The following is a 24,998-nucleotide window of genomic DNA, read 5'->3' on the forward strand; positions in this document are numbered from 1 at the left end:
TCACACCTCCCTGTGGGGTTCCACTCACCAGGATCCCCCACTGGCCCTCACTCCCTCCAATTGCGCTCCTCTTCCTCACAGGACGTATTGGTTTTGGAAAGCAGGAAGGCCCTGGTGCTTCAGGCTCCAGGGCAGGGAGACTAGCATACCTTAGACCCCAGTCCTAGTCACAAGTAGAGATCTTCTGCTCCTCGGCCTGTAGCCTAACGGGCTGCTTGGTAGTTGGAATATGGAGTTCTGATGGTTGAATCATGATTTGTGGAGCTTTTAACTTACCTTTGTTCTAGTTTGTATTTAACTTGATACATCTGACTTTACACTTGGAAAAGAAAGGACATTGACAAAAAGCAACGTTTTACCTTTAGAGAGGATATTTATTTCTACATAGTTCTAAAAACCAACAATTTGTTTTAGCATGTCATTATGTGATTGTACAACATGCATGTGAAGTTAAGACGTACTGCGTGGCACATGGGTGGTGCGCCTTAGCTTGCGCTTCTGGGAAGGGGAGTGAGCAAGGTAGTGCAACACGAACATATAACAAGACTAGTAACTCATATCCACTCCATCTAAGTACATGTTACTATTTTCTCATGAGAAATGACGGCTGGCTTTTGTATATGTGGCCTTTTGTATTTTATGAGGCCCCTCATGCACCCTAGGGGCTACACAAGTTTAGATGAGTCATATTAAATCACAAAAGGGACTGGTTCAAGCAGTTCTACTGCAACTCACGGATTGGAGATTATTTATACTGGGGCAGATTTACTAGGAACTGATGCATCTGCATAGGTGTGTCAGTTTCCTTGCGTCACCTCCAAATGTCCTTGTGCCACCATGGATGCGCTGTATTTACAATACAGTGCACTATGGCGCAAGGTATTACAGATACATCAGAAATTCTGATGCATCTGTTGGAGGAAAAGTAACACATTGTTGGAGTTTGTCATAAAAGTGACGCAACTCCAGCAATGCGCCAGAAAACATAGGCAGGTCTCATGCAAATTGCCCTGCGTCAATCCTTAAGCCTGGTCTAAGCAGGCGTAGGGATTTTGACCCAGTGAAGGCGTAGAGTGACACAGTGAAATCTTGTAAATTTCACTGCGTCACTTCTACGTGGCTTTATGCATGGGAACGCCCACCCTCCATACATTATACCTGGTGTAGGAATCATGTGAAGCAGGACTTTACAACATGACGTATCTCCCTAGATGTGTCACGTTGTAAATGAACCGCAACTTTTATGCCTCTGCTGCGTCAAAAAAATGCTGCAACTGCGGCACAAAAGTGACGGAATGGGGTTGTAAATCTGCCCCTCAGTATATTGTGCACAACCCTCCCACAGCACCTGATATTAAAGCCATGGGAATTACTGTGTATGCAAATGGCCAGTTTCCAACTTCTGCTACTATCAGCCCAACTATCAACCCAACTACCACTCCTATAGCTATGCCCTTGATCAAAAGGTCTTTATCAGCACATGCTTTACCAGGAATAAAATGTCCCCTATTGTCGACCTCGATTTGTTTTATTATGTTGATCAGCTCCATCACCTGCTGGGTGTTTTCATCGCCTGTCGCCTTGTTGTTAAATGCACAGTAACGCTTCCCACATTTTGCAATGAGCTTCATGAGATGTGGCTCAGCTTCATTCACAAACTGATCGATTGATTTATCTTCTAGGTCCTCTTTTCGGGTGAACACGATCACCATGTGCTTCAGCGCTCCCCTTCCAAACACCCTTTGAATCCTTTCGACAGACTGCTGTTCCTCTTGGCTGAACCGCCCCACCTGGAGGACCAGGACTATGGCATGTGGTCCTGGATGACAGAGCTTCAGACACTCTCTCATATCGCTCCTCACTTCTTCTTCAGGTACATTTCTGTTGAAGAAACCAGGAGTATCGACTACTACAAGGTTCCTTCCATTCCGATTGCTGGTCATTGCCTCACACGTCAGGGTCACTGAATTCTGAGAAGCCCTGGACAAAAACGGCTTCCCACCAAGGATGGAGTTTCCAGTGGCACTTTTTCCAGCTCCTGCACTTCCAGTGAGTATAATTCTCAGCTCTCTGCCATTAGTCCCAAAGTTTCTGTAATCTGCAAAGCAAAAAAGATGGACAATCTTATTGTTTTATCTTATTTTACATTTTTATACACTGCTCCGGCACCAGGAAAACTGAAATAAACAAATACACCAGTGCAATAGACTAGAGATAAAAATATCCTCTACTAAAGTGCTGTCAGTTTGTTTGTGAAGCACCGTGCATTTTGTATGTGGGGATCAGACCGTCCTTTCATTTTATTGTTTCACTTTTCCTCAGTGTACCATTCTGAATAAATTGCCTGGGTTTGGGCCACCATCTTGGGACTCTGTTTATCTAGCCTGCCATTTGATTAGCTGGTGGGATATACGTTGGCTGCCAACTGCACAGCATTAATCCTATTTTTGCCAGTTCTGAAAATCTTCAAGTCCTACATATGGTAAATACAGAGGGCCTCATTTAAGAGGTCCTACCTGCACTTTTGCGCCACCGGAACCTCACTGTTCAGACGTTCCAGTTGGGCAATGTGCCACTGGCATATTTATAAGGCCACATAAAGCCACATTACATGGCTTTTCAAGGCCTTATAAATATGTGCCCCTTTCACGCAGAAAACTGTCTGAAAAGGGTGTTCCATGGATGTTGCTGGGTGCGTTCCTAGTAACATCCATGGCTTTTTGACACTGCCCCAGATTTATGAGAAATGGTAAGATTGAGGCAGTGCCATAACCGTACGTCCCCCAGGGGAGGAGTAAGGGAGGCGCAACACGGAGAAATATCTTTATTTCTCCTTGTTTCTCTCTTCCTGTGTGTGCTGCATTCTGCAGCACACACAGGAAGAGAAACAAAGTCTCTGGGGGCATATGTATCAACATCACCATTTGCGATTCTCAAATAGCGATTTTTAAAGAATCGCTATTTGAGAATTGCAAAACGGGATGTATTTAAAAAATTGCAAACTTTTTGCGATTTCTTAAAATTCCTTAATTGCGAATAGCAAATTGCGAAATCACAATTAAGGAATACCTGCCCATTCATTTCTATGGGCCAGGAGACCCATAGGAATGAATGGGAAGTAATTCTCAAATAGCGAATTCGCAATTTTCTAATCGCTATTTGAGAATAATTTCAAAGGTGCAAGGGTGTCATGATGACACCCTGATGCACCCCTGAAATGAGCATGTGTGTGCATATGGCGCACATACATGCCCTAAGGGCATGTATGAGTGCCACGTGGCACCTTGCAAAATTCTAAAAAGTGCATTTTGAAAGGAAATCGCAAATTACCACCAACTGGAAGTTGGTGGTAATTTGTGATTTCTAAAGGATAATTCGCACAACTTGGGTGCTTTTTACATATCATTTAAGAAATCGCAATTTGCGATTACTTAACTGCTTACGCAAAATTAAGAAATCGCTAAATTAGCAATTCCTTAATTTTGCGATGGGATTTGGCTCATACATCCCGATTACGATTACCGTTTTTTTAATCGCAAACGCTGTTATTTTGCGAATCGCAGCGTTTGCGATTAAAAAATCGTTTGATCCATATGCCCCCTGGTGATTGTTTTTGTACTGGAAGGTTTCCCTTCCTGCACAAAAATATTCATTCCCGCAAGGCAGGCACCCTTGCACCATGGTGCAAAGGTGCCTGCGTTGGCACAGGGTACCCATTCTGTGCTGGCACAGGGGGGAAGGACAGAAATGCACCATATCTAATAGATGCAGCACATTCCTGCCCTTTTCTTTTGCCGTACGGCAGAACAGAGGCAAGGCCTGCTGCGCTGCCCTACGGCAAAACCCCATAAATGAGGCCTAGAATGTTCTCATCATTGTGCTTTTCTTAAGCCTCGTCACTTGCAATCTACCGCACTGCGCTGGCATCACGCCACACCTGAAGGAGCCCACTGGCTCCCCATTCACAAACGAAAACAGCTCAAACTCCTCACCCACACTTTCAAGGTACCACACAACACTAGCCCAGCATACCTCCATAACTGCATCAGCTTTCACAAATCTTTGAGACACCTCTGCTCATTCTTACTCCTACTTCTACACATCCCATGCATACAGAAAACAGATCAGGGGCAGTATTGAGGTTCTGTAGCGATCCGAACCCGTGTATTCGGTATCGTAGTACTGACACGATTTTGGTACCAATGAACCGTAAATGATCCATTATATGCATGACAGTGTTTTCGCTGCGCAACTAGCATGAATTCACTGAGAAATAGGGCATTCTGTTGTTAAGTCATGGCATCCATTTTAGTTACGGCATCCATTTTGTTTCTTGCCCTCACATAGTCAATGAACGGGCGATGACCCCGGCAGAATCACCTTGTTAAGGATACGTAAGCTCGAGCCCCGAGAAAGGCTGACGCTGCATGACTAGGCAGAATCAAGCTGCCTCCCTTGCCTGAGGCCAGTCCTGCTATACTGGTTCTCGTGTCCTGACTGAAAGGCCGAAGACGGTAGCCATGCCCGTTTATGAACCATAAACACCTCTTATCCTACTTTTCAATCCTTTGTACCTGGCTCTACTCCTCTCCTTCTGGGCTTTTACAATGGGGAGGTTACGATTTTTATGATGGGGAGGATCGGGCAAAGAATGGAAAACTGACAAGGGGACCTGATCGAATACCGAAAACCTACGACTAATTATTGTTTGATGTCTATTTACTGTTTGTTTGGGATACCGGGTTGGGCATGAGAAATATTCGTGTAATGTTGCCTAAAGACATTTTTCGTGTATTTAGGGAACAACCCACTTAATGCAATTTGAACAGTCTCGTAGATTCTGCCTCTGTGTGGTTCCTATGACTTCTGTGTCCCTGCAGTAAATAAATCTTGGTCTTTGACGCCACCATGGAGAAACCCGCGTCTCTGTTTATTTGTGCACCGAGACAGGAAGGAACTCAGGGGTCTTCGGGTGTTGTTTCCCTGACACCTCTGGACTCTTAAAAAGTCCAGAACCTCAAATTGGCGCCCAACGTGGGGCGACGTCATCCGGTACCGGTCCAAAGCCTGAAAAGTTCGAGGAGTTTCGTGTGAAGATTCCGGAGGGAGGTACCCCGCTTCATCGATCCCTGCATGTCGTAAAAGTGGCCCGACGATCTCTTCCACGAGGGTTCCCGTTCCCAGACGGCTACAGAGGACCGCTGCCCTGACTGTCGCCCTGTCTTGGACCCGAGGTGCAGACCTTAGTACGGCGAGACGTAGACGGGTTCTCTTTGGTGACGTCTTCCACATTTCAGTTAAGTATTAAGTGGGTTACGCTCAGTTTGGTTGTTCTTTGTTGCTCTGGTTTAATTCGTAGATTATCATTGGTCGCTCTTGTTTAGATAATCTTTGTTTTGGTATTGGTTCATTCTGGTAGGCCTAAGTTCTGTGCGCATTTTGGTTGGAATTTGTCTTTGTTTGTCATGACTAACAGTAGTAATTGTTTCCTGTCCTGGTTACGTTGTAACGGGGATTCCCGGTTGGAGGACTTGTGTTCGGTTCCTCCGATTGGAACTCCTACATATGAGCTCTATTGTAAACATGGTGTAGGTCCTATTGCGTATAATGAAGTATGGGTCCGTTATACCAGAAAAGATGGTGTCCTTAGTTGGCCACCGCATGGTAGCTTCGAAAGCGAAATTCTAGACAATCTAGAAATGAAGTTGTTTAAGAGAAAAGCCCGGCCGGCAATGTTTGATTCTTTTCGCGTATGGCGTAAAGAAGCCAAACAGAGAGAAATTAGGAAGACGAAGAAAGAACAGAAAGAGAAAGGGTTGACTTTAATGGAGTCTGCTAGGCAGCTGCATGTCAACGAGACTGAGAAAGCAATGGAGATGGCGAATAGAAAATATAATTTGGCAATTGATAAATGTTACCCTGTATTGCCATCTTGTCCTACTAAGCCGATAGAGGATCATGAAAAGGATCCTCTGTTGTCTTACCTGTTGAATTCACCTCCACCGTATGCACAGGGTATTACAGCACCACAGTTACTACCTGTTGTACAGCCAGCTGCTGGTCAGCCTGGAATAGTTGCTCCACTTCCTTTGATTCCAGCTCCTGTCCTTTCCGTGGTTAATATTCCTTCGGCACCCCCTCTTCCAGGGTCGCCTGTTCTGCCTTTGCCTGTCGTCTCGCAAACTGCTTTACCTGCTACTCCCACCCTTACTATTTCATCTGCTTCAGCTGCCCTGCTCCCGAACCCTGTGAACATTCTGACTCCGCTTTCCGTTCGTCGGAAAATAACCGACTCTGTAACTAATATCTTAACTCCTCTCTACAGGTCTTTAATTGGGACCCCCGTTTCTGACTCTATACAGAGACGTAGCCAGCTTCCTGGTCCTCAGGAACGAGAAATGTTAGATTCGACAGCTCTTAGGTGGATGTCGAAAGCTGTGAAGTATGATGCACGAAGAGTGTTAGATACCTTTATGCAATGGAATGAACCAACTCAACGTTATGTTTTTGACGTGATGTGTTCTCTTGTGCGTGAGGAATGGGAAGATGATGACTTAGATTCCATCCCCTCTGATCTGATAAATGTTCAGCAGAAATTCGCCGCAGGAATGGTGATAGGTTCAGAAGTAAGGGGAGCGATAGAACTGATTTTAGCTTATAGGGATGATTCCCCTCTTCGAGCGACAAGGGACCCTGATGGTTCACCGATTACTAGGAAAAGACGAGGTCAATATCCGATGAGGGAAGTTCCACCGATATGGCGTGATGCAGTTCAAGCTGATGCGGCTAATGGTATTGCAGCTGCTCCGGCACAGTTCCATAGAGTGTGGATACACATCCCTTGGAAGCGGGCCGAAGTATTAGCAGTAAAACAAGCACTGCCGGACCCGCGTAAAAATCCTGCTGGTTATTATAAAGAGTTAACACAGTCAGTTCAAGCGTGTGTCATGAATTTGGCAGACATTGAAATGTTATTTGGCAATGTAGTGCCACAGCCTATATGGGCCAAGATTCGGCAAGAGAACCACCCAGTCGCCCTAGGAGGTGATTAGCCAGCTATTGTAGCAGCAGATGCGCAACAAGTTGGCGGTGCTAAACCTGAACCTCTGATTGCTGCCTTACCTGGCAGAATAATTAATCTGATGAAAACGCTGATGCCAGCTTTACGAGTTAATTGGGATAAACTATCGGCATGCAAGCAAAAGAAGGACGAAAGCGTCTCTGACTTCTTCACTAGATTTGAAGAGACCTTCGTAGACCACAGTGGGCAAGATATGAGTACTGAGGGAGGCCAGAGGTTATTTGTCGACAAGTTCGTGTTTAATTTACTACCTGAGCTTAGTAACAAGTTAAAGGATTCTGAAAGTGCATGGGCAGTGTCGACAACAGCACAGATACTTGCAACTGCTCAGTATTACGAGAATAGAGAGAAAGAAGAGAAGGAAAAGTCAGAAAAGAAAACGAAAGATTTGAAGACTAAAGTACTATTGCAACAGGCGTATCCGCCTCGCTCGAATCAGTCAGATTCACAGCAGCGACCCCAGTTTCAGCAACAGCCACAATTCCAGCAAGGGACGTCCCAAAGATTTAATTATGGTTTTCCCCTACAACAGTTAGCATGGAATCAGTGTGCCTATTGTAAAAAGGAGGGTCATTATAAGAATGAGTGTCCGGTACTGCACGCACAGACTAGTGGTGTCCCAGCTCAGAGAGGTAATGTTGGGTTTATGCAAGCTCCTAGAGGTAGAGGACGTGGTACAATGACACCACAGGCCGATCGCCCATCAAATTATTTCGATCAGCGAAATTTACAACCTGCGCAACCGGGTAGATCTCCACAGTATCATGTTGAAGATTATTATGATCATAATGAAGAGATTCAGAGAAGCGAGTACTAGGACAGCCACAGGCAAAGAGAGGGAGTAGTATCAGTTCCAGTTGATCAGAGTGGACCTTATGTAGCAGTAGTTACATCAGGCGTGGTCGAACCGTTTCTCTTGGATACTGGTGAGGCAAAAAGTTCAATTATGCATGCGAAACTCCCTGGCGCACCTTTGTCTGGCTTAACGAACACTTCAGTAGGTTTCTCAGGCGCCCCTGTTCACAATCCTGTTTCTAGTCCTTTATCAATTTCTGTTGGGCCATGCGAACTAGAAGCACCCCTTATCCTAACAACCGGTTGTAATGAGAATCTGCTTGGTTTAGATCTGTTGAAACGCCTGCATGCGACACTGTACTGTTCTCCTTCAGGAGTACAGCTCACATTAGGCAAAAGAGTCATCTCTCCAATGTATATGTCGATGGATAAGCTCCCACCGGAGCTGCGTTCTCTCCCTGATACTCTTTGGGAGACTGGTCCTAACGATGTAGGCCTCTTGGAAATTCCCCCTAATGTGGTAAGTCTGAAAGCGAATGTTAGATTCCCACGAATCCCACAGTATCGGATTTCGAATGAAGGTGAACGTGTACTTTTGCTGATTGTGAAAGACTTAATACAGAAAGATGTGATAGAGGAAACTAGAGGAAATGTCTGCAATAGTCCTGTTCTGCCGATTTTGAAACGCACTGACCCGTCCAAACCTCCAATCTACAGATTTGTGATTGACCTCAGAGAAGTTAACAAAATAGTGATTCCGCAGTTTCCTGTGGTACCAGATATCACTGCATTATTGACGTTGATTCCTGCCTCAGCCTCATGGTTTACAGTGATCGATTTGAAGAATGCATTTTTCAGCATTCCGATAGCCGAGGAAAGTAGAGACATTTTTGGTTTCTCCTTAGGAGGTCGCAGTTTCAGATTCAAACGCGCTCCACAAGGTTATTGTGAGAGCCCTTCAATTTACAGCCAAGCATTGAAGAGTCAATTAGATGCTCTTGTACTTCCTCCTGGTGTTGCTCTGATCCAATATGGAGATGATCTTTTACTGGCTGCTGATGACAAGGAAACTTGCAAAATAGCTACAATTTCTTTATTACGTCATTTGTCTGACTTGCATCACAAGGTTTCACCTTCTAAACAGCAATATTGTTGCTAAGAAGTGACCTACTTAGGTCATCTTTTGTCAAAGGAGGGAAGAAGGTTGACCCCAGAGAGAATCAAAGCAATTTCGCAGATGACTGTACCAAGCACACAGAGAGAAGTGCGTGCGTTCTTGGGTATTACGTCATACTGCAGGCAATGGATCCCAAATTTTTCTCTCATGGCGAAACCATTGGTAGCCCTGACTGGGAAAGGTGTTCCGAGCCCTTTGCCATGGTCTGATGAATGCCAACAGAGCTTCTCCGACTTACGTGATGCGCTGTGTTCAGCTCCTGTGTTAGGTACTCCTGACTACAGTAAGCCGTTTACTTTATATGTCCATGAAAGAGAAGGTTGTACGTTGAGTGGATTAACGCAACAATTTGGTGACAAACAGCGGCCTTGTGCGTATTTCTCATCCACATTAGATCCGGTAGCCCGAGCATTGCCAAGTTGTTTGAGAGCCACGGCAGCAGCCGCAGTGTCTATTCGACAGTCTGCTGGACTAGTCATAAACAACATGTCAGTAGTCATGGTTCCACATGCTGTGGATACACTCATGAATCGAACGAAAACTCAGCACCTCACCAGTGCTAGACTATCAGGCTATGAGCTGACGCTTTTGGCAAGTCACATTCAGATCAAGCGATGCAACATATTGAATCCAGCAACGCTGTTGCCGACTACTCAGGAGTCGAGTGATTCAGAGTCCCATGATTGTTGTTTTAGAACTGAGGAAGAGACAAAAGGTAGGATTGATTTAAAAGACACTCCGTTACTAGATCCAGACGGCACTTTATATGTCGATGGGTCATGTTTTAAACTACAGAATGGTGATGTGACGGCCGCGTATGCAGTTACGACTTTGAGTACGATTGTTGAGACTGCAAGAGTAAGTCAGAATTCTGCCCAAGCTGCAGAATTAATTGCATTGACAAGAGTGTGTGTTTTAGCTGAGGGAAAGAGAGTGAATGTGGTTTTCTCACGTCCCATGGGACTAAGATCCAACATGGACAGTTAGTCAGCGATCTATTAGAATCTCTGACCCTACCGAATGAGGTTGCGATTGTGAAGTGCAGTGCACATCGAAAGATTACGGATGATGTTGGCCGTGGGAATGCGTTCGCTGATGAGGTCGCCAAAGAAACGGCCAAGAACATGACGAGCCGAATGTACGTTGCAACGTCTGCAAGATGGATTGCTGAATCAGGGATGTGTGAGAATACGATTGAAAGTGTGAAAGCAATCCAGAATGAAGCAACTGAAAATGAGAAGAATGAATGGAAGGAGAAAACGGGTAAAATGGATTCAAGTGGATGTTGGGTTGATTTGTCTGAACAGCAGCGTTGGATGTTACCTGATGCGTATGTACTCGCAGTAGTCACGATGGCGCATGGAACGGCGCACATCAGTTCGAAAGGGATCTGTAAAATGTTAGCTCCAGTATGGAAGAATGATGGAATTACTAAGTATGCGTAAAGAGTGGTGAAAAACTGCATGATATGCCTGATGCATAATCCCGGCAAGGGAACCCCAACCCCAACTGGTCATTTTGCTCCCCCTTCTTGTCCCTTTGAAGTGATTCAGTTGGATTTTATCCACATGGACAGGTGTAACAATCTTAAATATGTCCTAGTGGTAGTCTGTGCCTTTTCAAGATGGATTGAGGCATATCCATTAAAGGATAACACTGCTATGTCCACTGCCAAAATCCTCCTCAAAGAATACTTCCCCAGGTATGGTATGCCACGGATTGTTTGGTCAGACAATGGAAGTGAGTTTGTAGGGAAAGTCATGAAGAATGTGTGTACGGGTCTGGGTATCGCCCAGAAATTCCACAGTGCGAATCACCCACAGTCAGCAGGTTTGGTTGAAGGGTACAATGGTACCCTGAAACTGAAACTTGCTAAAATTCAAGCTTCCACTGGTCTATCTTGGCCAGATGCACTGCCTTTAGCTCTACTGTCCACCAGAGCGACTGTACACTCTCGAGTAGGGCTTAGCCCATATGAGATTGTGTTCGGTCGTCCTGCTAATGTTTGGGGAGTCCCTAGGCCAAAGGAATTCAAACAGATCGAATATCCAATGTTGATTGATTATCTTTATGACCTGACTGCTAAACTAAGCCTTATTCATCAACAGGTATTCGAATCCTTGCCTAAACTGCCAGAGAGTCCAGGCCACACGTTGAAACCAGGCGACCAAGTGGTGGTGCGGAATTTTGAGCGAACCCGGAACCTCCAGCCAAGATTCGTGGGCCCGTTCCAGGTGCTCCTAACAACGAGAACTGCTGTACGCCTAGCTGGAAGGAAGAATTGGGTGCACGCTAGCCATACGAAGCGTGTCCCTCTCCCACTCCCCTATGACAACTGGGTTAGACAGGGATTTGGTGTATCCGAGACAGAACCTGTTCCTAGGCTCATCCCTTTCAGTGATGCAGAGTACATAACGGACCCACGAACTAAAACGCAGAACTCTGACACCTCAGCAGAAACCGCTCTTTTGAACCCTGGACAGAGTGTTGTACAAAGTGAACATTTGTCACCTGTGGAGTCGAACATTTATGCACCTGTAGACCAGCTGTTTCAAGATCAGACAAGACCCGGGAAGTACAGATATAATCTACGTTCTCATGCTATGAACTAATGACATTGCATAATTACCTTTCTGTTTGAAAACTGTTTTTATCTTATCACATTCCATTCAGTCAGGAAGTTTACTCTAAATTTTTTATCTTTTTGTTTTCGTTGTTCTCTCACCTTGCCGTCTGGGTTACCGTAGGGTCGTAACGTGTGCCTTGTTTTAATTTGCAGGGAACCAGACACAAGGTCGGTTTCTTCTGTTTATTTTGGGAACTCCCAGAGTAGACAGAGGCAATTTTTAACAGGTACAAACCATCCGTTGCGAACGGTTGTAGAAGATGGAGCTTCCTGAACTGCGACAGGTTAACGTCATAAATGTGCACAAGACAAAACTATATGACATATTGTATAGCAAATGTTTTCTAATGCAATGTGCTCTGACACTTCTGATTGTTTTTATAACTTTGGTAGGCGGAATTATTTTTGGTATTCAGTTGATCTTTACACCTGTTACATCTACAGTATCTCGCCACGTTCCTGTTTCTCCGACTGTTGTTTCTCTTCATTCTTTCCATCCTTTTCCTGCCCACGAGCAAGCTCGACGCTCTGAGTTTATAAATAACACTTTCATTCAGCTCTTGCACCAACATCAACTAGTGGTTAACACAACGAATTGCTGGGTGTGTGGCTTGATACCACATACCATGGACAAGGGCATCCCTTATCTGGTTCTGCCCTTTAGTTATAATGGATCATTCTGGGCATTTCAGACCATGTTCACTTATGCCCTAGAGACCTATCCTCCACGACCTCCGCGTTCCACTAGGTATAACTCCGCTAATAGAGCCTTGGTAAAAGGAATCACTGACATGGTTAGAAATGTCAATAACACTCCGTTCATTCCCAAGGATGAATTGCGAGTTTACATGGGTTGGAATGTTACGGAATATGGCATTACTTTGGGTGAGAACAAACGTAAAAGCTCGACTCCGATCTGGGTCGTACCCCACCAAGGTCAGGTCTGTTTGCAAGGAAATGGGATGAATCCGAAAGCTCGACTAGGGAAGAGTGACTGTATCGAAACATACGTTTTCCCGTCGCAGTCTTCCCCTGCATTTTTAGCTGCTAAGGGTACCTATTTTGTTTGCAAAGACAGAGTATACACATGGCTGTCTGCTGACTTCTCAGGCTCATGTTATATCGCTCAACTGTTGCCTCCGACATACACTGCTGCACCGGATTATCACAAAACTAGAGTTGTGAGAGGTGTTTTCAGTAAAGAAGATACTGCCGGCCAAGAAGCAGGAGACTTCTTCAAAGGTTTCCTTCCATTCTGGGGGCCTATGGCCAACAGTAGAAACTTACGTCAACTAACACGGGTAGTTGAATCCACTATCACCGAAACTGCAGGTGCCCTTAGTAACCTGACAGCTGAGCTTCAAGCGGATCGCCTCATGACGTTACAGAACCGTATGGTCCTTGATGTGTTACTTGCAGATCGAGGTGGAGTATGTAAGATGATCCAATCGAGTTGCTGTGTTTTTATCCCAGATAATGCGCCAACGGTATACAAGGCCATCTCTAAGTTACACAAAATCTCTGACTCTATTCATGTAGAGGAAGGTGACTGGTCATTAATGGGATGGTTCTGGAGTCTGTTATCTGCGTGGGGATGGAAGGTTCTGATAGTCACTGGTGTTGCATTGGTATTTTTATTTTCGTGCTGTCTCATTGTTCAGTGTGGTCCTGCCTTATGTAGCCTTTGTGTTTCGACATGCGTAAGAAGACCACCTGTTTTTAGAGATACGCCACGGGATAGAGTAATGCTTCAGCAACATATCAGTGACCTGATGAACATAGAAATGGACTCTGACATAGAGTAAGTTATTGCCTATGTAAGGGCAAAAGGACGGTCTGAGGTTCTGTAGCGATCCGAACCCGTGTATTCTGTATCGTAGTACTGACACGATTTTGGTACCAATGAACCGTAAATGATCCATTATATGCATGACAGTGTTTTCGCTGCGCAACTAGCATGAATTCACTGAGAAATAGGGCATTCTGTTGTTAAGTCATGGCATCCATTTTAGTTATGGCATCCATTTTGTTTCTTGCCCTCACATAGTCAATGAACGGGCGATGACCCCGGCAGAATCACCTTGTTAAGGATACGTAAGCTCGAGCCCCGAGAAAGGCTGACACTGCATGACTAGGCAGAATCAAGCTGCCTCCCTTGCCTGAGGCCAGTCCTGCTATACTGGTTCTCGTGTCCTGACTGAAAGGCCGAAGACGGTAGCCATGCCCGTTTATGATCCATAAACACCTCTTATCCTACTTTTCAATCCTTTGCACCTGGCTCTACTCCTCTCCTTCTGGGCTTTTACAATGGGGAGGTTACGATTTTTATGATGGGGAGGATCGGGCAAAGAATGGAAAACTGACAAGGGGACCTGATCGAATACCGAAAACCTACGACTAATTATTGTTTGATGTCTATTTACTGTTTGTTTGGGATACCGGGTTGGGCATGAGAAATATTCGTGTAATGTTGCCTAAAGACATTTTTCGTGTATTTAAGGAACAACCCACTTAATGCAATTTAAACAGTCTCGTAGATTCTGCCTCTGTGTGGTTCCTATGACTTCTGTGTCCCTGCAGTAAATAAATCTTGGTCTCTGACGCCACCATCGAGAAACCCGCGTCTCTGTTTATTTGTGCACCGAGAGAGGAAGGAACTCAGGGGTCTTCGGGTGTTGTTTCCCTGACACCTCTGGACTCTTAAAAAGTCCAGAACCTCCGTATTATACAATGTGCCCCGGGGCACAAAGAGCATTTGCGCCCACTGTGCATGCCCCCGGGCCACTTTGGTACTATAGAAGGAGATGCAGAAGATTGTGCAGCCCCCTTCTGTGATACAGATAGTGCGGGCACACATAACACCAGCGCTATCCTCAGAGGCGTGGCCCCATGCAAATGAGGGAATCTCTTTGCCTCTGCACCCATGCCGTATAATAGACGTGGCGCAAAGGTAAAGAAGCTATCAGGGGGCTCACTCATAGTGCACCACCTAAAATGTGGCTCACTGTCAGTGCGCCCCCTGATGGCAGCCCTCTGCAGGGGGCTTACGGGGGTCCTATGGACTCCCTAGGCATCTCCATGTAGTTGGCTGCAATACATCATTGCACCCTCCTGCAAGGGGATCTCTCACCCCTGTTAAAAATGTTACATGAATAGACATCTACCTTGAAAAAGACAAGAGGCGATTTTGGAAACAGAAACAGTTGTTTTAATTAAACACTTCAGCCAGCTGCACAGTTACAGAAGCAGGTCTGAGGACTGTCTCAAAGTACAATCAATACTGATGAGTTTTTATACATTTCTTTGGGTATCATAAAGTGCTTCCGACAATCCTTTTTTTGGTTCAGGCATTGTACATAAGGCCCTTAATAACAGCTGCAGGTGGGCCTCAACCATGCATGGACACAAAGAGGGCCAGTGAATAATGTGTCCAGATGTCTGGCATGGAGACACGTGGTCACTGCGTGCATATGTATGTTGTGTCCTGATTGGCTGTGTGTTCCATACTTAATATGGAATCTGACTTTATGGTGTTTCGGGAATGTATGTGATGGAGCAGGTTTAGTGCATGGCTAAATAATCATTGTAACTAAAATCCGTGCGCATATTAACAATAGTATATGTGGTAATAGAATACTGCATGATATATGTTGCTTTTGTAATGTTGCCCAGGAGGAGGACCGAAAAGGTGAATAAAATTGCTTTGAATGGTGCTATACGCTAGATAAATAAAAGCACGTAGAGGGGTTAGTAAGGGGTTAACATTAGATTTATTATTGCCATGCATTAATTACTCTTTTGTGTTTGTTTCACTTAAGTTGGCATTTGGGCCTAAATCAAAAATGGCCGCTAACTCCACACGTCGAAGTGGCCACTGTTCCATGTGGTGCGGAGTGAACTGCGCAGATGCAACAAAAGTCTTCTAAACCTCATCATGACCTTTGTTCACCATGTACCCGAACAAGGACAGAACGGGATGACTGCCTAGACGTGAGAACAATCAACTTTACAATAAACCGGAACAAGCCCACTTTTGGGACTAATTTATGACCTCACCCCTCGAACTGAACTGAGAGACTAAAACTTACATTGAACAATCTCAACCAGCCAATCACGACTGTCCTAAAATATAAAATTGTATCTTCTTCACTTTATTGAATTATAAAAGACGTAGTAGAATAGGGGCTAGAAGCTTGAGGCTGCTGCTGCTGGTGATCATCTGGGTTCGTTCCTGGTCGCTTTGCTCTTGCTTTTGGGTCAGTCGCTTGCGTTGCCTGAAACTTTGAGGGTTTGGATGCTGCCCGATCATCTGATGACTGCAAACTTTTCCTACATCTACGGGCAATGATAGATGCTTGCAGTTATCTGGTCCTTTACTGATCTTTGGGACTGTAACGTGCTGAGCAAAGAACGTTGAGCTTTTGCCTGTTTCCGGACAATTTACGACAAAAATTATGCAGAGCCAATGAATTAGAGGACTCCAATTAGCCAGATTAGGTAATATATGATGTTATGCGATTTACTCAAAATTTGATATAACACTTTCTAAACTTTGACGCGATAAATGCGAATTTAAATCATTATGAAATTTTAGATAAACAATTATTGATTAACGAGAAATTATGAGTTGTGAGTTTCATTTAAGAGATAGATTCTGAAGTCTTAAAATATGTTTTAGCTGGTTGTAAATCGCCATCAACAAATCCAACTAATTTGGTCCATTGACCGAAGTGGGAGGAGTGCCTTGATGTTTTAGGATTAAGGATCTGTAGTTGATAGGGCATAAATGTATATTTTGTAAATAACTTTTCCTTCCCTATAGGTTATAAGGTGTTCCCCTCACATGTCCGGCGCTTGAATTATTCATCCCTCCTGTGTGTGGAAGCAACGTGTGAGTGTTTGTGTTATGGGCCCCACCAATGACTGCATGTGTGAATGAGCTAGTGTGATGTTGGGTCTGTGACGCAGGGATGATACCGGTACAGGTTGCTTCCCCGTTGCAGTGGGTTTTTGCGCTGGATCATATGCACCCCTCTGGCCATGTGTGCTTTATGGGGGCCAATGTCCCTGGACCATTGTGGTGTCACTGCGCTTATCTGGTAGATTGAACTGAGTTTTCTGATAGCGTGTTTGTCTGATGGTTACATGTCACCTCACCTGTGACCTGTTAATCAGTAACCTCAGGCCTAGGTTGCAGAGCCTGCCGGACCATGTATGTAGTCGAGGTTGAATGAGATTTTACGTTGAGCGAATTTGATAATAGTGATGCGATTTTGTTCTTGTATGCAAGTGTTTCATTATAAACATTGCCATTGATTTAATCAATATTAACATTCCCCCTCGAGTTGAATTTTCAACTACATTACCTAACCCATACTTCATGACATTCATATTTTTGGAGACTTGTTGTTCTTCAGTTTTGACTATTACTACTTTCCTACTTACTTGTATTCTGCCCAATTTGAGGACTGTGTTTTTACAGCAAGAAATGCCCATTTGCAGAAAACCACACAAAACCAATAGGAATATGAAAACGGTCAGCAATGACATGCAGAGACCCGTCAACCACCAGGGGAGCAGGAGAACCAATATCCATACCACTCCTGCTCAGGGCACTTCCCTCCTCACGCATGTCTCCTTGTAGATGGTGCTATGCGTGGATGGCAGGAGTTAGAGTCCCAGGGACACGGCAGAACCCTGACATCAGGTGATGCTGCTTTTTGTGCTGTTTGAAACTCGCGCATTCTTCTTTTAAAAGTAGAACGTTGCTGCTATTGCTGAAAGATCTTAAATATTTTACCATTGTACAACCGTCATTGCTGTTTTAAATATTTGTACGTTGCACATGCAAAATCTCACGTGTACCAGATTACCCCTTCGCCCCGGTCTGACGCGGCAAGTGCCGTTGCGCGGAGGGCTTCTTGGGAGTTCCAATCGGGGCACGCACTACCGGTAGGGGTCAGCGCGCTAGTTTTTCCGCACCCCACCACTATTTAGTTTAATGCTTGAGGGCAGCGCAGCGGACACAGCAGAACCCTGACATCAGGTGATGCTGCTTTTTGTGCTGTTTGAAACTCGCGCATTCTTCTTTTAAAAGTAGAACGTTGCTGCTATTGCTGAAAGCTCTTAAATATTTTACCATTGTACAACCGTCATTGCTGTTTTAAATATTTGTACTTTGCACATGCAAAATCTCACGTGTACCAGATTACCCCTTCGCCTCGGTCTGACGCGGCAAGTGCCGTTGCGCGGAGGGCTTCTTGGGAGTTCCAATCGGGGCAGGCACTACCGGTAGGGGTCAGCACTCTAGTTTTTCCGCGCCCCACCACTATTTAGTTTAATGCTTGACGGCAGCGCAGCGGACACAGCAGAACCCTGACATCAGGTGATGCTGCTAGTTGTGCTGTTTGAAACTCGCGCATTCTTCTTTTTAAAGTAAAACGTTGCTGCTATTGCTGAAAGTTCTTAAATATTTTACCATTGTACAACCGTCATTGCTGTTTTAAATATTTGTACGTTGCACATGCAAAATCTCACCTGTACCAGATTACCCCTTTACCCCGGTCCGACGCGGCTAGTTCCGTTGCGCGGAGGGCTTCTTGGGAGTTCCAATCAGGGCAGGCACTTCCGGTAGGGGTCAGCACGCTAGTTTTTCCATGCCTCACCACTATTTAGTTTAATGCTTAAACGCACGCAGCGGGTGTGCCGCCGGCGCGCATATGACACGCCAACGGCAAGCCCATCTGCGCCCATCCGTGGCCGGCAGGGGCTAGGGGCGACCCACTATGACCATTTTATTTCTTACTCAGCAACCTAGCTGAGACACCTACAAGCAAACTGGCCCATCAACTCCCACACAAAAGCCTATCTGCATACTACAGGGATTCTCAATCCCAGGAACTTTCTCCCTGAACTCTCTGCCCTACCATCCGAGCAGCGCCCGCCGACCAAATCTAAAGAAACACCTGACCTTATTACTCCCATGCCCCAGGAAAAAAGGACCCTGGTATGTATCTACTTAAACACCTGTTCGTTGGTCAAACACCAACTAGAAATATTCCACCTACTCGACTCCGATAAACCTGACATACTTTTCCTGTCAGAAACATGGCTTACTACCGAATCCGTACCTGATATCCTGGCAGCAGTGCCTACGAGTTATTATACACTTTCGACCAACAGACCTTCGGGGAAACCTGGCGGCGGAGTTGCAACCATCATACATCACAAATGCAGATTTACCACTGTGGAAGTCACTGGCATACCGTCAGTCGACAGCCTTGTTTTAAAATGTGACTCTCCTCACTTCCCTTTCATCTGCGCTCTCTATTGCAGACCCCCCCAATACATGCCCTCTTTCCCTCAACTGTTAGGCGAAATGATCTCCCAACTAGTCATCAATAATGCCAAAGTTATCATCATAGGAGACTTTAATTACTGGCCCACCAACGTATAGGAGAGTACCAGCTCGTTAGAATTTACTGACCTCCTGCCTGGGCTAAATTGCATCCAGCAGGTACACACCGCCACCCACATCAAGGGACACATTTTGGACCAGGTATGGACCTCCAACCTGGAAATTACACTACCCTTAATTTCCCCCTGCCTATGGTCAGATCATCACATTATCTCCTTTTCCATGGACTGCACCCCCCCAACAAAACCTCCCCTCCTGGGCAACCACCTGGCTAGAAACTGGAACCGGGCCAACATTGGCGAATTTTGCACTTCATTAAAAGCCTCCCACCCTGATGAACAGGATTACCTAAGCAATCAGGCTACTGGCATCAAGCATTGGCTTGAGTCAGCCAGTAACATCGTTGCTCCCTTTAAAAAATACAAACTTAAACGTCCTCATGACGCCCAACGCTGGTTCTCGGACGAGCTGAAAATAAAGAAATTAGCACTTAGACAAGCCGAGAGCAGTTGGAGACGTGACTATATCCCTGAGATAAAAAAAACCTATATGATTCTATTAACCCCTTCTGTGCCCATGACGAGCTGGACTCGTCATGGAGCACAGTCGCGCTGTGCCCATGACGAGTCCAGCTCGTCATGAGGTATGCGGGCACCAGAGGGATTCCCTTTCACTAAAAATAGCCTCGGGAGCTGGGGAAGAGCTTCCCCAGCTCCCGAGACCCCCCCACCTGCTTTCAGTGTAATGTCGATCGGCGCGCACGTTGCGCCGACATCATTACACTGAAAGTAAAACTGAAATGAGCCAAGAGGCTCATTTCTGTTTCTCTTTCTACGTGCTCAGGGGGCTATCTCAGCCCCCTGAGCACGTAGAAAGACGGGAGAGGTATCGTTGGAAAGGGGAGAATCTCCCCTTTCCAATGGATCCCTGCTTGGGGATCGCCACAGGAGGGCGATCCCCTAGCAGGGATCCACCCACTAGACACCAGGGAGGGAGAGCGGCCCCTTGGGCAAGGGCCTTTGCTCCCCCCTGATTATTTTGACACAATGTAGCCTTTTTGCCCCCCCCTGGGGGGCAGATGGGGGCAGTAGCCCCCAATCTGCCCCCCGGGGGGGGCAAAAAACCCACTAGACACCAGGGAATTTTGAAAAAAATAAAAATAGGGGTGGGGGCTGCCCAATTATCACAGTCTTTCTGCCCCCCGGGGGGCAGATGGGGCATTGGCCCCTAATCTGCTCCTTTGGGGGGGCAGAAAGCCCACTATACACCAGGGATTTGTTTTCAGTTTTTATTTAGGGTGGGGGCTGCCCGAAACGGGCACGCCAATGCCCCCATGCACCTGCCACCATTACAACCTATCTGCCCCCCCTGGGGGGCAGGTGGGGCATTGGCCCCCAATCTGCCCCCCCTGGGGGGCAAAAAGACCACTAGACACCAGGGAATTAAAAAAAAAAAAAATTGGGGTGGGGGCTGCCCAAAACAGGCAGGCCCATGCCCCCCCCCCAATTATTACAGTCTTTCTGCCCCCCCGGGGGGCAGATGGGGCATTGGCTCTTAATTTGCCCCTTCGGGGGGGCAGAAAGCCCACTAAACACCAGAGATTTTTTTTGCGCAATTGTTTTTAGGGTGTGGGCTGCCCGAAACTGGCATGCCAATGCCCCCACCCTCCCCCCCACAAAAATGACAGTCTTTCTGCCCCCCAGGAGGCAGATGGGAGCTGTACCCCCAATCCGGCCCCCCCTGGGGGCACAGAATGCCCACTAGAAACCATGGATTTTTTTGTTTTATTAGTGTAGGGGTAGGGGCTCCCCAAAATGGGCATGACAATACCCCACCCCACCCCCAGAGAAATTCCAGTCTTTCTGCCCCCCCGGGAGGGCAGATGGTGGCAGTAGCCCCTGATCAGCTCCCTGGGGGGGCAGAAAGCCCACTAGGTGCCAGCGAGTACGCAGGCTTTTTTTATGCGTGGGGGTGGGGGCTGCCCAAAATGGTCATACCAATGCCCCCACCCCCACAAAAAATAGCCACAGTCTTTCTGCCCCTTTAGGGGCATATCAGGATGAAACCCCCTTCCCCGATTCCCCCCCAGGGCAGCAGAAAGCCCACTGGGCTCCGATTTTTTTTTAGCAATGTGCATACCTGTGGATTTTGGGCCCTAGCGCAGCAACGTTTCCTTACCCAGAATACCATGCAAACCTCAAATTTAGCTGAAGAATTCACCTTTTTCACACATTTTTGTGTGGGAAAGTTGTGGCATCACCGGGCTGACACAAATTTCCTACCACCCAGCGTTCCCCCAGGTCAAACGGTGCCTCGCTCGTTTTTATCAGGAGACCCGGGGTGTCAGCCCGGTGATGCCACAACTTTCCCACACAAAAATGTGTGAATAATGTGTTTTTTTCAGCTAAATTTTAGGTTTGCAGGGCATTCTGGGTAAGGAAACGTTGGGGGATCCACGCAAGCCATACCTCCCTGGAATCCCCCGGGTGTCTAGTTTTCAGAAATGTGTGGGTTTGGTAGGTCTCCCTTGGTGCCGGCAGAGCTAGGGTTCAAAAACTACAGCTAGACACTTTGTGAAATTGAGGTGTGTCCACGTTGTGTTTTGCACCATTTCCTGTCGCGGGCACTAGGCCGACCCACACAAGTGAGGTACCATTTATATCGGAAGACTTTGGGGAAAGCGGGATGGGTGGAAATTTGTAGATCCACGCAGATTCCAGAACTTTCCACCAGAGAAATGTGGAGAAAATGTGTTTTTTTTGGCAATTGTTTAGGTTTACAAGGGATTCTGGGTAACAGAACCTGGTGGGAGGCAGTCAAGTCACCCCATCCTGGATTCCCCTTGGTGTCTAGTTTTAAAAAATATATAGGTTTGCTAGGTTTCCCTAGGTGACGGCAGAGCTATGGTTCAAAAACTACAGCTAGGCACTTTGCCAAAAAAGGGTCATTATTCGCTGTGAAATTGAGGTGTGTCCACGTTACGTTTTGCGCAGTTTCCTGTCGTGGGCACTAGGCCGTCCCAAACAAGTGAGGTACCATTTTTCTCGGAAGACTTTGGGGAACGCGGGGTGGGTGGAAATTTGTGGATCCACGCAGATTCCAGAACTTTCCACCAGAGAAATGTGGGGAAAAATGTGTTTTTTTAGGCAATTTTTTAGGTTTGCAAGGGATTCTGGGTAACAGAACCTGGTGGGAGGCAGTCAAGTCACCCGATCCTGGATTCCCCTGGGTGTCTAGTTTTCAAAAATGTATAGGTTTGCTATTGTTCCCTAGGTGCCGGCAGAGCTATGGTTCAAAAACTACAGCTAGGCACTTTGCCTAAAAAGGGTCATTTGTCGCAACAAAATTGAGGTGTGTTCACGTTACATTTTGCGCCGTTTCCTGTCGCGGGCACTAGGCTGACCCACACAAGTGAGGTACCATTTTTCTCGGAAGACTTTGGGGAACGCGGGGTGGGTGGAAATTTGTGGATCCACGCAGATTCCAGAACTTTCCACCAGAGAAATGTGGGGAAAATGCTTTTTTTTGGCAATTTTTTAGGTTTGCAAGGGATTCTGCGTAACAGAACCTGGTGGGAGGCAGTCAAGTCGCCCCATCCTGGATTCCCCTGGGTGTCTAGTTTTCAAAAATGTATAGGTTTGCTAGGTTTCCCTAGGTGCCGGCAGAGCTATGGTTCAAAAACTACAGCTAGGCACTTTGCCTAAAAAGGGTCATTTGTCGCAACAAAATTGAGGTGTGTTCACCTTACGTTTTGCGCCGTTTCCTGTTGCGGGCACTAGGCTGACCCACAAAAGTGAGGTACCATTTTTCTCGGAAGACTTTGGGGAACGCGGGGTGGGTGGAAATTTGTGGATTCACGCAGATTCCAGAACTTTCCACCAGAGAAATGTGGGGAAAATGTGTTTTTTTGGGCAATTTTTTAGGTTTGCAAGGGATTCCGGGTAACAGAACCTGGAGGGAGGCAGTCAAGATACCCCATTCTGGATTCCCCTGGGTGTCTAGTTTTCAAAAATTTATAGGTTTGCTAGGTTTCCCTAGGTGCCGGCAGAGCTAGGGTTAAAAAACTACAGCTAGGCACTTGCTAAAAAAGGATAATTTTGCATTGTGAAAATGTGGTGTGTTCACGTTGGGTTTTGAGCCATTTCCTGTCGTGGGCACTATGCCTACCCCTACAAGTGAGGTACCATTTTTATCGGGAGACGTAGGGTAATTCAGATTTGTAAAGGAACTGTTATTACCTATTGACTTTCGATGCATTTCTGCCTTCCAAATGAAAGACATTGTGTAAAAAAGAAGTCATTCTAAAAAATGACTGATAATTCTCATGCTAGTATGAGTATCCCAATTTCGGAAATGTGCAAATATCTACTGTTTCTAAACTCTATATTTTGTTCCCATTTCAGAAATACATAGGTGTCTTTCATACCGATTTTTCCATGTACACATTTTTACAGAATAATTACTATATACCCGGTACATAATAAAAAACCATTGCAAGTTCCTGCTCAGTTTTTGGCTCTGGGTTCGTCGGGTTCTTGGTGAACCTACAAGTCCTATATATCCCCACAACCAGTAATGTCCAGCGGATGTAACGGTATATTGCTTTCAAAGAGCTGTCAAAATTAGAAGAAGTTACAGGTGAAAACGTTGACACAAAAGCAGCTTTTTTCCAACAAATTTTCAATGTATCCTATATTTACCTGTTAGTTTCTATAAAGAAACCTTGATGGATCTACACAAATTACCCCTTGCTGAATTCAGAATTTTGTCTACTTCTCTAAAATGTATAGCTTTCCAGGATCCATTATTGCTTTTGTACCCATTTCTACCATTAACTGGAAGGAAGTTGAACGCACAAAAAATAGCAAAAATAGGCTATGTCCCAGAAAAATGCCAAAACTGTGTAAAAAATGTTGGGTTTCTGACAAAAGTCTGGTATCCCCTAAAAGCTGGGAAAATGGTGATTTCAGCCCCACAAACCCTTTTTTGATAACATTTGATTTGCAGCCCGTTTTTCCCATTTCCCCCCCCCCCAAAAACTAAATTTTGCTCTATTTTGGCTCATTTCTGTGACCCCTCCAGGGGAATCCACAAACCCTGAGTACCTTCAGAATCCCCATGATGTTGGGAAAAAAGGACGCAAATTTGGCGTGAATACCTTATGTGGTCAAAAAGTTACAGGGGCCTGAGCGTGCACTACCCCAAATAGCCAAAAAAGGGCGTGGCACAGGAGGGGGAAAAGGCCTGGCAGTGAAGGGGTTAAAAGACTTCAAAAATTCCATCCTCCAGACCAAGAGAACGTAGTTTTCCCTGAAAATTACTAACTCAGCTACCAAGACTAAAGACATTTTCTCCATAGTCGACGAACTATCACAACCAGATAGAGTAATTGCTAAACCGCTCCCCTCTCAATCACTATGTGACTCCCTAAACATGTATTTTATGGAGAAAATTGCCACCATCAAAAGCAGCATCCCCCCTCCCGTCCTTTCAACAAACCCTCCGATCTTGTTCAATAACCCCCAGGTGCTGAATCAAATACCTCTGATATCCAAAGAGGAATTCCTTGTCCTACTAAAAAAAGTTGGATCCGGCTCCCCTACAGACTACTGTCCCCCACATATTCTACAAGAAGTCTTTTCTATCTGCCCAGACCCCCCACTAGCGCTTCTCAATAATTCTCTCAGACAAGGCACGGTCCCCGACACCTTCAAAATTGCCGATATTGTCCCCCTCCTTAAGAAGCCCAACGCCGATCCCTTGATACTCAGTAACTTTCGCCCCATCTCCTTACTCCCCTACCTCAGTAAGATTTTAGAAGCTCATGTAGCTAATTGCCTTAGCTCCTTTGCTGAACACTCACTGTTCCTTGACCCCCAGCAGGCAGGTGTTAGACCAGCTC

General features: G+C 45.8%; 1 protein-coding gene across 1 annotated transcript in view; it reads right to left on the reverse strand.

Moving 5' to 3' along the window:
* Window positions 1-349: 349 nt before the first annotated feature.
* The window catches only part of LOC146829965 (GTPase IMAP family member 9-like), an 85,978-nt gene continuing 61,329 nt past the window's right edge, over window positions 350-24,998 (reverse strand). Inside the window, exon 3 of the mRNA XM_085603998.1 lies at window positions 350-2,098. Coding sequence (XP_085460124.1) covers window positions 1,317-2,098 — 782 coding nt within the window. The 3' untranslated portion in view covers window positions 350-1,316. The remainder of the gene's footprint in view (window positions 2,099-24,998) is intronic.

The sequence above is a fragment of the Triturus cristatus genome, chromosome 5_1 (genome assembly GCF_964204655.1).
Source record: "Triturus cristatus chromosome 5_1, aTriCri1.1, whole genome shotgun sequence".
In the NCBI taxonomy this organism is placed as follows: domain Eukaryota; kingdom Metazoa; phylum Chordata; class Amphibia; order Caudata; family Salamandridae; genus Triturus; species Triturus cristatus.